The sequence below is a fragment of the Schistocerca piceifrons genome, chromosome 9 (genome assembly GCF_021461385.2).
Source record: "Schistocerca piceifrons isolate TAMUIC-IGC-003096 chromosome 9, iqSchPice1.1, whole genome shotgun sequence".
Lineage (NCBI taxonomy): Eukaryota > Metazoa > Arthropoda > Insecta > Orthoptera > Acrididae > Schistocerca > Schistocerca piceifrons.
This window is the reverse complement of record NC_060146.1, coordinates 204,201,870-204,217,675: the sequence shown is the minus strand read 5'-3', so window position 1 is coordinate 204,217,675 and position 15,806 is coordinate 204,201,870. Positions and strand designations below refer to the sequence as shown.

At 41.9% G+C, this 15,806-nt stretch overlaps 1 protein-coding gene across 1 annotated transcript in view; it reads right to left on the bottom strand.

Annotated features, from left to right (window-relative positions):
- Positions 1-15,806, bottom strand: part of LOC124717256 (tetratricopeptide repeat protein 27) — a 150,342-nt gene that overhangs the window by 117,970 nt on the left and 16,566 nt on the right. Inside the window, exons 4-6 of the mRNA XM_047244058.1 lie at positions 11,916-12,180; positions 9,349-9,491; positions 5,211-5,326 (exon numbers count right to left, since the gene is read on the bottom strand). Coding sequence (XP_047100014.1) covers positions 5,211-5,326; positions 9,349-9,491; positions 11,916-12,180 — 524 coding nt within the window. The remainder of the gene's footprint in view (positions 1-5,210; positions 5,327-9,348; positions 9,492-11,915; positions 12,181-15,806) is intronic.

Sequence of the window (15,806 nt, the reverse complement as noted above, 5' to 3'; positions counted from 1 at the left end):
CCGCTTTAAAGCTGGATTATGTACAAAAGGTTATTCACAACGAGAAGGCACTGACTATGAAGAGACACTCTCTCTTGTGGTCTGATATGATTCAATCAGAGTTTTATTAGCCATTGCAGCGTACCGAGGTACGGAAATTAGGCACTTTGATGTTAAGAATGCATTCCTGAATGCGGATTTGAAAGAAGTTTACAAGGAGCAACCAAAAGATTTTGCTGTAGAAGTCTCAAATAATGTTTTCAAACTGAAGAAGAGCAGAACTAGATCTCAAAATCTTTTCACAAAGTTCTTCTAACATCAAAAACTATGTACATCCAACAGCTCTACCTGTCCCATCGAGCCTTTTGGGATCACCAGATGAACAAGTTCCTTGTCCTCAAACAAAACAGTTTTTTCACGTTAAACACCCTCTTTCCACACCTTTAAAAGAAACTAATCGAGAGTTTCTACCAAGAATTCAAAAATCTCTTTTTGAGGACACAAATGCTCTTGTGACAGCACTGGAATCTAGTAAACTAACAAGTTTTCTATCCCAGTGCACGAGAAAAATCGTGTATTATTTTAGATTGTTACAGTGGTCAATGTGAAAGGGCAAGGAGCTTTTTCATCTGGCAATACCAAAAAGGTCGACAGGACAGTTACTGCCATTGGACATAAAGGGCATGCGATGTTGGAGAAACTCTGTGATAAGATTTTCAGATTTTGTTCTGTTGAATGATTATGACGCCAATGTCCACTCGAGAAACAATACAATGAAACTTCTGTCACTAGTACAGAACTAATTCTTTCTGACAAGGTTTTCTAATCTACTGAAAAATGTCTGACACAAACCAGGATATTTAGAGGATTGACTACCACAATCTGCAAATCCTGATGAATTTTGTTTCATACTGAGCTGTCTGTCACATGTATTATGTGAAGAAATTTCATTAATTTTACATGAGTGGTGCAAAACAAGTCATGTTTTAAGCATTTCTTTAGATGATCATTACTGTAATGATTTTGTACTGTAATAATGAGATACTTATTTTTTTTAAAATAACAAAATACACATATGTAAAATGGTAAGTTTAAAAAAAAGAACACATGAATTTCAAACATAAAATAAAAATTTTAAAAATGACACAAAAATAATTAAACAAAGAACTAGAACAATAATGACTGTTCAGATATTTTTATTAGGCTTGTTGAAAATACTTCGACAGCACACTGTGTACAATAAATGAAAAATGCTACTTTGCTTTTTTTGTACTGTATTACTCTTATTGAGTTAACAGGTTTTCGGCTTACTAGGCCATCTTCAGACACATTCAGACATTAAATGTCTGAAGATGACCTTGTAAGCAAAAAACTAGTGAACACAATAAAAGTAATACTGTAGAGCAAAAGCAAACTATCGCTTTTCATTTATTATGATGTTGCTCCACCAAGAACTGATGGAAGATTCAGTTAAGACCGTGTATAGTTTATTTTCAAAAAATTTCAGAAGCAAGCTTTATAACACATAGATAGATGCAGCATGAAAGCTTCTTTAACTTACATTGTAACAAAAGTTTTCATTTTTCAAAATTAATTAATGGCGATGGAGTATTTTGTATTACAGAAGTTGATTATACAGTTTTCAAGAACATTAATTACATTTCAACTTTTTACACGAAATACATTTTTTCTATCTCAAGGTTTCAAAGTTATTCCCTCTAAAACTAAAAGGCCACATTACCTTTTGGGGTGTATTTTACCCCTTAAATGTTAAATTGGGCAAAAAGGAAAAAAATATGTATTGCATTATTTTGACCCCTCTACATACATGCCTCCCATCAAGACCGTTTAGTTACACCTGGGAAAGTTCCTTTGTCAGTTATTAATACTCCTAACGCAAGTCTTAAGTTATTAACACAGCTACACTATTTCAAAACACACATCCATTTCTGTCTACAATAAAAAGTGGCATACGAAAGATGAAGCTATTTTAGGATCTCGATGGAAGAATCTGGAAAGACCTCAATGATACAGATGAGATTTGTAAGAGGGTTGTTTTTTTTAAGTAAGGGCCGTTTTTATTTTTTAAAAAAAGATACAAATATTTTTGTAAAAAAACTTTTATTTTCTGATTTTACACACTTTTACCTCTTTTTCTACATAGTTGCCTTGTTTATTTAAGCACTTGTCATACCGTACAACTAAGTTTTTAATTCCCTCTTCAAAGAATCCGGCCGCCTGCTCCGACAGCCAAGAGTTCACGGCCACTTTCACTTCATCGTCGTCATTGAAGCGCTGCCCGCCAAGATGGTGTTTCAGGTACCGGAAAAGGTGAAAATCGCTATGAGCAAGGTCGGGGCTGTATGGGGGCAAGGTCCAAAACTTCCCAGCCAAAAGAATCAATCAAATCCAGAGTCTTTTGAGAGGTGCGAGGCCTAGCGTTATCATGCAGGAGCAAAACTCCTTTTGTCAGCATGCCGCACCTTTTGTTTTGAATTTCTCTGCGGAGCTTCTTTAGAGTTGCACAGTAGGCATCTGAGCTGATTGTCGTTCCTCGTGGCATAAAGTCCACTAGCAAAACACCACGCCGGTCCCAGAACACAGTTGCTTTGGCAGTGTCTGTTTGGCTTTGACCTTGACGGGTGAGGTTGTGTGTCGCCATTCCATCGATTGTTGCTTGCTTTCAGGAGTGATATGGGATACCCATGTTTCATCTCCAGTGACAATTTGACTCAACATGTCATACCCTTCTTCCTCGTAACAAATCAAAAAGTCCAATGAAGTGGCAAATCTCTTCCCTTTGTGGTCCTCTGTGAGGAGTCTGGGTATCCACCGAGAACACAGTTTCTTAAAGTTTAGGTTTTCAGACTCAATTTTGGACAAAACCAATCTTAAAACTTGTGGAAATTCCAAAGAAAGAGTGGAAATTGTGAATCTTCTGTGCTCACGAATCTTTGTTTCGACTGCAGCCACCAAATCATCAGTGATCACAGAGGGCCGGCCTGAGTGTTCTTCATCATGGACGTTTTGACAGCCATTTTTAAACTCTCTTATCCATTGACGCACTTTACCTTCACTCATTGCATTCAAGCCATAAACTTCTGTTAACTGACGATGAATTTCTGCAGCTGATAGGCTTCTCACGGTCAAAAAATGTATCACTGACCGTATCTCACACGCGGCGGGCGATTCAATAATCGTAAACATTATAAAGTAGCACAGCGATGCGTACACGTCAACTACAGAGCTGCAACTTGCATCAGTGTGAATGGGAAGGATGCCGGCAAGTGGCGCGGTGGCTTGTTGCAGCGTCCGCGCGAACTACAGGACTATACGCGCGAACGGACCTTACTTAAAAAACAACCCTCGTAGTTACAAAGACACCACTGGACCACATACAAAAACATAACAACATGGATTCTTTCCCCAACTTTGGAAATCATTGTCTCCATTAAGGAAATTTAGTCCAGGGTTTAGGGGGCAAATACCTAGAGAACTAATGCGAAACAGCTGTTACGAAAGTGACTCAGCAACCTCTACACCTATATGACTACCCTGCAATTCACACTTAAGTGCTTGGCAGAGGGGCCACAGAATGGCTTTCAGACTATTTTTCCACTTTTGCACTCTAAATAGAATTTGAGATAAATGAACGTTTAAGTCTTTCCATGTGAGCTCTGATCTCTCTCTCTCTCTCTCTCTCTCTCTCTCTCTCTCTCTGTGTCTGTGTGTGTGTGTGTGTGTGTGTGTGTGTGTGTGTGTGTGTGTGTGTGTGTATACTGCTGACAAAGGCCTTAATGGCCAAAAGCTTTTTGTTGTGCCTATCGCGACTCAGCATCTCCGCTATATGGTGAGTAGCAACTTTCCTTCTCTGGTATTGTAACATACAAATATGTAAAACAAATAATTGTGGCAATACATACAGCACATAATTGAATCATCACCGAAACAGGTAAAAGTTGAGAGAGCACTGACATGTGTCACGTGCATGCATCATTTTTGCAACAGACCAAACCATGTTATACATATATTTGCGACAAATACACGTTACTAATAAACAGATGAGTCCATTTTATAGGCAAATGGACCCAGAACGATTGATGCGAGTACAATGGAGTAACCTGTTTATTCCTATTAAGTATTTGTTACATATTTGTGCACACACTCACACATTTTACTTAAATTTTAATGATGATGCAAACGGTATGCAGTATGTATTGTTTTGCACTCAGCCTCGCGCACAGTAGCCGGAAACATATGGTGATGTTACACTAAACAAATAGAGAGCTGACTAAGGAAAGCACTTCGCACTGTGGAAGATTTCAAGACAGTTGTGCATATACTATCAAGAGTTTCCAGCACATCCTTGTGAAATATCACAATAAAAACTCACAATACATTGACTGAGACGCCCTCACTCCCAGGTGCAACAATATTGTGGTTGACTTATACGTATACGGTTCATTTTTGTTGGTATCACTTTATATTGGGTACAAGGCTGAAACCAACTAGCTGAGATGAAATAATACACCACCTTACTTTAGACTGAAATGGCCTAGGGGGACAAAAGATTTTATCCTTTGTAATTTTTGGAGGCTATGACACTCAGGAGAAAGAAACTAACTGAGTAATCATATCAGTTAAATACCCACTGTATGTCCCTCAACAGCCGAAAACTCTCACATCACCCAGAAAATATTTAAAAACATTTTGGAGTTCATCTTGAAAAGAGCTAAATCAATCTTAGAACCGAGATTATGTTACTGTAAAAAATAAACTCACAAGGAATTTGTACGGAATATAATTATTTTACAAAAATTAAAATTTTATATTTCATTAGGATGATGAAATTGCTTACGAGTGCACTTTTAATGTGCAAGAGTCAGATAAAACTACAGGCACCTCTCCACACCAGAGCCCACATTTCGTCCCTTGTAACTATACTCACTCCAGAAATTTGAAGAAATGGACAAAAAGAAGGGAATCCACATTGCACGAACAGGTCATGGCTTAAATAACGTTATTTGCAGATTTTGAGATGGCTCAAGGCTTCGCATGCAGAAATGTGTACCGAGTTAAAAAGGTTAACAAACAGAAAAAATTAATAAATAAGTGGCTGACTGATCAACCATCACTTGCAAAATGCAATGCAAGCCTACAATTAAGTGCACACTTTCACTACTGTTAGGTACTCCAGAATTAGTTTTGCAAATGTTAACAATGTTACACACAATGCACCAAGGATAACTGCCTGATCGGAGGGGCTCAGCTTGGGATATTCACCGGCACCACTGTCTTCTGCATACTGGATGCGGTTCAACCGGACATCGTCATCAAGTTGCAGGTCCTGCAGCAAAATGAAATGCAAAGTCATCTCTGATACAAAAAATATAATAATTAAAAAAACATTGCAGGGTTTGAAAATATAATATAATTGGATAGATAAAAAATGTGTGCAGTGGCACGAGAAAATGCGTCTAAAAGTTAAGGGAATGTGCAAGCTTTCAGAGCCAGTGGTTCTTTCTTCTGGCAGATGGGTTGAAGGGGAAGGAAGAGGGATAAAGAAAAAGGACTGGCGAGGTTTAGGAGATGGGGAGAGTTACAGAAAAGTTCCCCGGAACCCCAGGTCAGGGGAGACTACCTTGATGGCACGAGAAGGGAAGACCGATTGTTGGGAACTGCACCAGATGAGATTTTAAAACATAAGAGCTTAAAGGTGTGTATGGTCTGATCAGGATATTGTGAAGATAGGGAGGGTAAGGGGACGAAAAGCTATTCTCGGTGTGGTAGGCAAACTGTCAGAATGGACCAACAACTGGCCAGACTTCATTTCAAAAAGCAACAACAGGCCAGACTTCACCTCAAGAAGCTATCCTACCTTCTCCTAAACTACCTCAACAGGGGCGTTTCCACTCCTACCTTCTCCGAAAATACCTCAATAGTTGTGTTTGCGTTCCTGTCCCTCTCCAGCTACCTAAACAGCCACACTGTCAACCACCACTCCTCTCCTACAACCCGAGTTTCGGCAACCTTCTTAACTCTCAGATGGTAACATCTGTCTCGTAGGCGGGTATAAAATTTCTTTGCGTTTAGTTGACACATGTCCACTGCTAATTACATCTGATATTTCAGCTATGCTTAATTTGTGAGCTGACATTGTTATTGTGTGGATGTTACTATTTCATTGCCACAATAGTACTGTTTTATTCATTCACATCCATCAGCCACATTGTCTCACAGACAGATGTTACTGCAAATTACAAGCGTTTTCCTTCATCTGATATTACGTTAAAAAATATGTTCTTCGTCCTATGCTCCCTCCGTTTCAGATATCCCATTACTACAGATAGCTCCTAGTGGAGGGATACCTCACACGTCACAAAGAAGCAAAAGAATGGTGCAGCTGGCCTTTGAGATTCCAAACTTAATGGATGATCTCAGAAAAACTATTTAAAATGGTTTTTGGCAAAGAGCAGAGAGATTGTGATGAAAAAAAAAGGAAAAGAGTGACACACAAGAATAAAGGAAAAGACTATCGCTACTGACCCTACACAGAGAAAGATGGCATACGAGTGCTTGGACTGTGGTAAGCCCAACTGATTACAGTGTACCATGAAAATATGTAACTTGTATAGAAAGTTTGTAATTTTTTACTTGTGTGTGTGTGTGTGTGTGTGTGTGTGTGTGTGTGTGTGTGTCGAGGTATCTGTGAAAACATGTCAATGCTCTATACAACAGCCTCATTACGCACCACTCTCTGTCAATGAACTCACCACTCTCTCTGTATTTTTCCCCCACTCTGCTCCTCTCCTTTTTCTGTTCCCAGTCCCCCACCCCTCCCCAATAGCCTCCTGATGCTGCACCTAGTATTTTTGCATTGTCACCTACTGGTCCCTGCACACTTCACCAGACAGCACTCTTCTATTCCCTGATCCATACCCTGCTATCACTCCCTCTTCCCTGCCTCACTACCGATTGCTGCTTTTCCTCGATGCAACAGTTGCAGTCTGGCCAGAGTGGAAAGAGATTGGGGACACAAGTGTGATGTGTGTGTGGTGTGTGTGTGTGTGTGTGTGTGTGTGTGTGTGTGCTCATTCCTCTTCTGAAGAAAGTTTTGACCAAAATTATTTTTGTTGTGCCTGTCTGCAATTCAATGTAGCAATCTATCCTTTCAATAATTGTTCATTTGGAAAACTAATATTTAATTTTGCGACTTTTCCACAACATTAATCAATCCTTACACCATTTCATGTGAAAAACTGATACTTTATTTTCACAAATTTTATTGCAATCTACGATTTAAACACAATAAACATATTAATATTACATTTTAAATTATTGTTTATTTTTGAAATTCACTAAAGTGGGCACAAAATGCAAAATTTGGTCATCTTAGCCTCTCGGACAGATGTTACTGTTAGTGCCAATTTTTCACATCACCACAACCTTAGAGAGCAATGGTAGCTGATGATACACAAACCAGCCACAACAGTACACATTTTCAACCTCTCATCTCACACCCTCTCCCATCCTGAATTGTCTTTATTATCCACAGGTCTCGCTTTCAGTTCTAAACCTGCATTTAATAATGTTGTTCGGGCTACGGACCCACTTTCCATCAAATGTAATGTGAACTCGAAATATCTCTTTGCAACCCAATCCACCTTTTCAACAACAAACCTAGCATCGAACCCTGCCTCGAGGAGTTCTGACCACGATCCGCATTTGATCCACCACCAATACCCCAAAATCACACATTCCAAGAATTCCTAATATCCAGCACTACTTCACAACCCTTTCTCAGATCTCCACAACATGGCCCTAACCTATCCTCTGCAGCACTCCATGCTCTCCACTCCTTAAAACTGATGACTCCAATGTTATCTACCCAGACAAGGACTCTACCACTGCGATACTTCAGTGACGGGAGTAAATCAAACCTCAGGGCCCTCGAAAGAACTAATGCCTCAATCTATAGAACGACTTATTCCGCTTGAACTACACACTCCCACTTTTTACTTTCTTTGTAAGATCCACAAATCCAATACCCAGGCTGTCCCATAGCTGTTGGCTTCAGAGCACCCACTGAATGTATATCTGCTTTAGGTGATCAACACTTGCAACCTACAGTACAATGGCTTCCCTTCCATATTAAAGACTCCAAGCATTTCTTAAATCGCCCCACTCCCATCATACACCTTGTGTGCCACCACTGATGCCCCTCTGTCTATACCAGCATCACCCACGTATGTGGCCTACCTGTTCCTGAACTTTACCACAACCAGGACTCACCTGATTCCACACATATGACATCATTCCTGCTTGCCTTAACCAACTCCATACGTAAAACAACTACTTTGCCTTTGAGAGGCAGATATACAAAAAAATTAGGGGGGGCTGCCATGGGGACCACAAGGCTCCTTCCTAAACTAACTTTCTCATGGGTAACTTAGAGAGGGCTTCCCTGGGATTCATAAGCCTTCATCCTCTGGTTTGGTTTAGTTACACTGATGAAATCTTTCCATATGGACTCATGATGCAGCGGACCTGTTAAAATTTTAGGGTACTCTCAAATACAATATTCCGATTAAGTTTTGTATGGCCCTATTCCGAATCCCGTGCCACTTTCCATGATGTTGACCTCATTCTTGCTGTGGGTCAGCTATACAGTTCTGTTCACATTAAACCAACTAACAAATTCCGCAGATAGGAAATGGTATCACAACACGTTCTTGTTTCTCGCTACCAAGCTGGCCTTAATTTTTGTTAATTTCTGCGGCCTAGCATTGCTTTTCACTAACTATACCTTTGTTCGCACTCTGTTAGATTTTTTATATCTTCTTTTACTGTCCCGTTTACCCTGCCCCTCCGTCCATGGCTCGTAATGCACATAGCTTTCCTGTCTTATTAATTCTTGTATTAACCTTTCTTCCATCTTTATATTCTCAGGTTTTAAACTCACAGCTGGTGCAGTCACCAACAATCAGTCACCTGTAAGTCTCCACTGACCCTGAGATTCTGGGACACTTTTGCAAAGCTCTCCCCATATCCTAACCCACACCAGTCCTTTTCCTTCATCCATCTCCTTTCCCTTTCAACTATTCGGGCAGAAGGAGTCAGTAGCTCTGAAAGCTTACACATTTCCTTAACTTTCAAGGAACACAAATACAATGACCAGACCTCTTTGGAGTACACACAGTATACAATTAGTAACACAAATTTAACATGGTTGACAGTATTTATTAAATATTTCACAGTCTGAATGATGACGTGTCTTACTTTTGCCTGATTACATATTATCAGAGTTGACTTCTTTCAGCGATGATTTAAGAATAAAGAAATTACAATTAGAAGAACAAGTGAGCATACCTTTGGTAGGCGATCAGCCAACTCTTCCGAGCTCAGGCCACTGATCCCATCACCTGAAGGCTGTTCTGTTGCTTCCAGCTCAACTTTTAGAGTCAGCTGAGCGAGCTCCTTTTCTTGATAACGGGTTCTTTTTCCCATAGCACCTATGCAAAAGACCAATCTCTAATAAATGTTACATTTATGAACAATCTCATGTGTGCAAAGTGGAACAGGAAAGAGTTGGGGTGTGGGGACACAGAGTGCGGAGAAGGGAGAGGGGAGGGAGGGGGGGGGGGGCTGTTATAAACAATTATATACTATATACTGTTACAAGAAAGGCGACTACAAGTACGATCAAAATCAGTTTTCCATCAGGATGGAAACAGCTGAGTAGGAAATAATATGAACAAAGGAAGGATCATTAGAGACATAACACAAGCTCGGACTGCAAATAGGAATCGGTTGTGCCCTTTCCAAAGGAACCATGCCAGCTTTTGCTTGCAGTGATTTAGGGAAATTATGGATAACCTAAACCTTGACGGGCGGATGCAGATTTGATCTGTAGTCCTCCCGAGTGCGAGTCTCGTGTGTTAACCATTGGTCCACCTCGCTCGGTAGAAATAATATGAAGTGACACAGAACTATCCTCCACATGTATGCTGATAGATTCTGTAGTTGCATACCTACTTTTAAATCAAACTTTCTCCTTAATATCTGCTAGCAAATTCTTTTTCCTCCTCTTCCTCCACGTAGAGCCAATACCCCCTCCCCCTTCTCTCTCTCTCTCTCTCTCTCTCTCTCTCTCTCTCTCTCTCTCTCTCTCTAAATTTGCAGCCCTTTTTTACATGGATTGTCACACTCCGCTGTTGGCTTTTTAATTTACTTTTTACTCCTGCTACACGCCGTATCCCATTTATCTCTCTACTTACAGTTTGTGCCTTCCTTCTTTTTCAACTCTTCTGACCAGTTACAGATACTCGGACTCTTTAATCAGACCTGATGCTGGTACTTCACTGTCATATTCCCCTCTCATGTTGCTCTAGCCTCCCGTGTCATCTCTTAATCAGGTCTCGAACGACTTTCCCACCATTCTCTTATCAATGTATCACATTAACTGACATAGAGAAAGTTTTGACGGAGTAGACTGGAAGATGTCATTTGAAGAACTAAATAAAATTGGAAAATAAAAGATCAATTCTCAATGTATCCAAGAATCAGAGTGCAGAAATGGATATCAACACTTTAACAAAAAGAACAGAATATGATAATGCAAGGAACCCTGTGCTTGTAGGGAGGGGGTGGGGGTATGGGCGGGAGGGGGGGACCAGGGAGCTTACAAATTGGAGAGGAACACAAAGGGTTGAGTATAGCAAGCTAGTTCAAATGGATGTGTTTGCAGCAGAATAATTAACAGCGTTCACTACCATTTGCTCACATATTACTGTGTCAGCTAGTGACGAGTGAAGATTTTATGTGAGAGACATGAGGGAGGCAGTGTGTACAAAGGTTACTATCCCTCACAAACTGTACAGCCTACTGTTTGGTTACAAGGAATAGTTACTCACGTGAGAAATATGGCTATGCAGCAAAAGTATACTATCAGAATGGTGAGGGTCTGGTGAAAACGTGGTGTGCCTTTCAGCCACCATTTAAACACAAGTGTTTCATCAGATTATAAGATAAAAATGAGGTCTAGCAAACTGAGTTCATGTATATAATAGGCGGTGGGAGAGCAGACGCTGTTAGGACTGAATGTAACTCGGTCTTCTGTGTGGAGTATGAGACTAAGGTTGGTCAGTATCCAATAAAACAATACCAATCGTCGTTATTTTGGTTTTATTTTCAGGCTAACAGTTTCAATGATATACTACATCATCTTCAGGCCTGCTGCTGTATTTTGTAACACGAAGGTTACTCGATTGAAGCAGACCTGAAGATGACATAGTGTATCATCGAAACTGGTAGCCTAAAATTAAACCTAAATAACGGCGATTGGTATTGTTTTATTGGACTGTTAGGACTGCTGAAAATGTAATAGCTGCTCAACAGGCAATGCTTAGAAGTCCATTTCAATTAACCAGATAACATACCGTACACCTCGGAATAAGTGACACACGGGTGAGAAGGATCATCTGTGAAGGTGTTAGTTTTCATCTGTATAAACTTCAGGTGGTGCAGTCTCCTTAATGTGGGTGATTATCAGCAACTAGATGCTCAGGTTTTTGGGTGAAAATCGTGCCCAAGTTGACAACGCGTGAGAGAGTGACAAGATGCATTTCCCTCTCTCTCGTTTTGTCAATAAACAGAACTTTCGTGTATATTCAGTACTGGAAAACTTCAGGACAAATCGCCCCACCATCAGTAAGCCGCAGAGTGACATGCAATTATGCCAAATGGCACAATCGAAATTTTTAAGCGAGTGTGAAATATCCACTTGTATTTGTTTCCCTCAGTTCCTCTTTAGACGGTGTATTAAGAGTACATGTACAGTGGAGGCCCCCAGCCGCCCTGCAGCCTACTGACCACAGCAGCGGCAGCAGACTGAATAGATTGCGCACGGAACTCGCACGGTGGAATTCGACACTGACCGACAAGCTCCAGCGTGAGCCCGGCCCGCCCGAGTGCGGCGAGCAGCAGCTCCTTGGAGCGCAGCACCTGCCCGAAGTGGAGCCAGATGAGGGCCGACTCGAGGGGCAGCAGCACCCCTGCGATACCGCCCACCAGCGGTCCCGAGCTCGCTTCCGCCACCTTGCCCTCGAGCAGCGACACGAGGGAAGCGTGCAGTGTGGGGGACGCCTCCTCCAGGACGCGCTGGTGTGCCACCAGGTAGCGCATCAGCCACCACGGAGTCGTCTGCAGAGCAAAATCGCATTCTCGTCAATTCCGTGGCATTCGACATAGAGGACTCGAGCTGTAAATTAATTTGTTATAAAGTGTGGAGGTTAATTTCGTATAATTTTCCTCTCAGTGGTGTTTGTTGTTCACTTTATTTGCAACTGATATTCAAACCTTTTATGGCTTCAGTTTAGGGTACTTAGACACAGTTACCAAAGTGGTATACATCTGGAAGTGTACCTCTGTTGACGTATATTATGGTAAATATTATATTCTTCGCGATTTTAGTTGGAGAAACATTAGGCCATGATCTAAGGTATTTTCTGTACCCAAGTTTCATCTCCTAAAGCAACAGTCATCCTCAGAGGCTAGGAGTGCATTATATTGACGAAGTGTTTAAACTGACAAGAAAGATGCACGAATATTTGAACACTGCAAAGGTCTTACACCCACTATTCAACCACCGGGATACATTATCTCTTGCAAGTGCAGTCGAGATGTACATAAGTATCACTAAATGAAGCAGTAACACCCAATTAAAACATACAAGAGCAGCTGTCATCTGGGCAACATGGGAAAATCAACAGTAGCAGACCATCTACTGGGAACTGACAACAGCTAGTAAGATACTCTGACACTAGGTTTATCGAGGTGCAATCATTACTATGCCAGGATGTACCCAAGGCAACGTCTGTTGTTCGAATTTCAAAGCACAAAGGGCTCTGCCCGTCTTGACTTCAGAATGTGCTAGGGGTTTTGTGAAAATTGGATTTGCAGAAAAGTGTTTGTGTTTTTCATGTAAATGTTTATTTTTAGTGTTTTTGCTCCCTAAAGTGGTACGTAAGGGTTAATTTTGGGTGTTTGTGAGGAGTTTCAGAGGGGTTCTTGGCCTAAACTTTGTACTAGAAAGAGGGGTGGAGTTTGTTTGGCATATTCTGTCCATCAATGGTGGGTTGGTGTTCAGGGAGTTTTAGCTTTTTCCTACATAATGTGTAAATAGTGGATTGACCTAGTAGGTAGTGTGTGTGTGTGTGTGTGTGTGTGTGTGTGTGTGTGTGTGTGTGTGCGCGCGCGTGCGTTTTGGTTTGGAGACATTGTAGGTGTACGATGTTTGAGTCTGGGGCCATAGACCTTACTTAGAAGCATACTCTCCGTACCTAAATCTGTCACAGAGTCATGCAAAAGCAGATCCTGTCCATCAACGGTGAGTTGGCAGTCACTGAGTTTTAGTTTGGTTGTAAACTATACCACCTACCATTTTTTTTATTTATTTTAATATTTTATTTATCACACCATTGTGTAATTTTGTCAAGGTGCTGTTGCAGTTACTTCTGTACGGATAAAAGACTGTGCAAGCTCTGTAGATAGCAGTATCGTCAGCAACTATGGCGTATAGGACAGGACCTAAGACCGAACTTGGCAGTACACCTGCCTCATCAGCCATGTCTGGTTGCATCATATTACATTTCTTATGAAAAACTGACATCCTGTAAGAAAAGAATCAAAGGTCCAGATTATATGCCATGGGCATCCTAACTGATCTACTCAGCAGATGATCAGGCCACATATTTTTGGCTCACTGAAGTGTACAAATTCTGTTGCTGAGCTTGTTTTTCTTATCCGATTCACTTATCCAATTACTACTTTTCACTCTCTTCATCACTGATGATGTAAGTTCACAATTGTGACAGAAAAGAGAGACCACGGGAATTTAAAACAACTTTAACACAACACAAGGACTGCAGTTAGACAAGTTGTGATCTTTATTGCTATATAAAGCAAACAGTGAAAGCTCTTCTGCTCTACAAGCTCTGTAACACACGTCTGTGCAACTCCATAATTCGTGGCTGCAGTCTCATGACACCACGACTCGACCTTTACAATGTTACATATAATTAATTTGGTTGATGAGCTTGTTTGAGAGCAAATATCATCTTACAACATCTTATAACTTCTGAGGATATGGTTGGTTGGTTGGTTGTTTGAGGTTAAAGGGACCAAACAGCAAGGTCATCAGTCCCTTGTTTCAAATAGACTCCATTCTGCTAACGGGACATCTCAGAAAAGTCAGAACAATAAAACGGAAAAAGGGGAAACGTAAAAGGGCAGTCACGTTGTCAATAGTAAAAACAAATGAGGGAAGTTGGCAAGAGAACGAACCCAACACTATGCTGAAGCAGCATAGGCAAGGCCACCTGTGACTTAAAAGGTACAACTGCTATAATGCAGAAAGTACGTATGGGAATAGAAAAACTAACCAAGCCTTAAAAAGAAGAGGTAAAAACAGAGTAAAAGGGAAAGAAAAGAGGATTCCGGTCAGGGAGGTGAATCGGGAATCTCTGAACACTGCCTACAGTGGGAGACACCCCAACACTCACCGCCCTGCCCCAACACCAGAGGGAGATTAAAAACTTTAAAACTGAGAATAAAAACCACTCTCCCGGAGGAAACCTAGAACCAGAGAGACCATCCGGTAATCGTCAGCCAACATCAAAGGTAAAGTGTGGGGGAGTGTGTACTTAGCACGCAGAGCCAAAAGAAGGGGGCTTTCAACCAAAATGTGGGCCACTGACTGGAAGGCTCCACAACCACATAGCGGGGGTGGCTCATCACGCAAAAGGAAACCATGGGTCAGCCTGGTGTGGCCAATGTGGAGACGACACAGGGTGGTCGAGTCCTTGCGGGAGAGGCGAAAGGAAGAACGCCATGGGCCTGGATTCACCTTAATGGCACGAAGTTTATTAGACAGTGGAGTAGCCTCCCAAGAATTGGCCCATGACTGTGCAAAGTGGGATTTGATGTGAAGCCGTAAATCCGCTGCAGGAGGGGTTACAGAAAACGGGGGGGTAAGTAACTGCTCCCCCAGCCAAACGATCAGCGAGCTCATTACCCGGGATACCCACATGGCCCGGGACCCATAGGAAGTCAATGGAACAAGCAGCACGGTGAAGATCAGCGAGATGGTCATGGATGGCAGAGACCAAGGGATGGCGCGAAAAACACCGGTCAATAGCAAGAAGGCCACTCATCGAGTCCGTACATAACAAAACGCGGTTGTGTTGGGATTGTTTAATAAAGGTAAGGGCCCGGGAAATTGCCATCAATTCCGCAGTAAACACCCCACATGAGGGTGGCAGTAGATGATTTTCCGTTCCAACAAAGGACGTGAAGGCATACCCAACATGATCAGCAGATTTAGAGCCATCAGTGTAAAAAACAACAGCATCCCGAAACTCCCATAAAATTTGGCGGAAAAAGGAACGGAACACCACCGGGGGGATGGAATCTTTCGGACCGCGGCGGAGATCCATCCGAATTCGAGGCCGAGGAACTAACCAAGGAGGGGTGGAGGGGAGGGAGCGAGGAAGACAGGACAAAGAAGGAAGCCGAAAATCACGGTTAAGAGACGCAAGGCGCAGTCCAACCGGTAAACCCGCCCGAGGGCGGGAGTCAGGCGGGCGACGTCCATGGTCTGGGAATAGGATAGAATAGGAAGGATGAGTGGGAGAAGAACGGATAGTAAGGGCATAAGACACCAGAAGCTGGGACCGCCGAACAGAAAGGGGGGGGATCCCAGCTTCAACCAGGAGACTATCAACAGGGCTAGTAGGGAAGGCACCGGTGGCCAAACGGATACCACGATG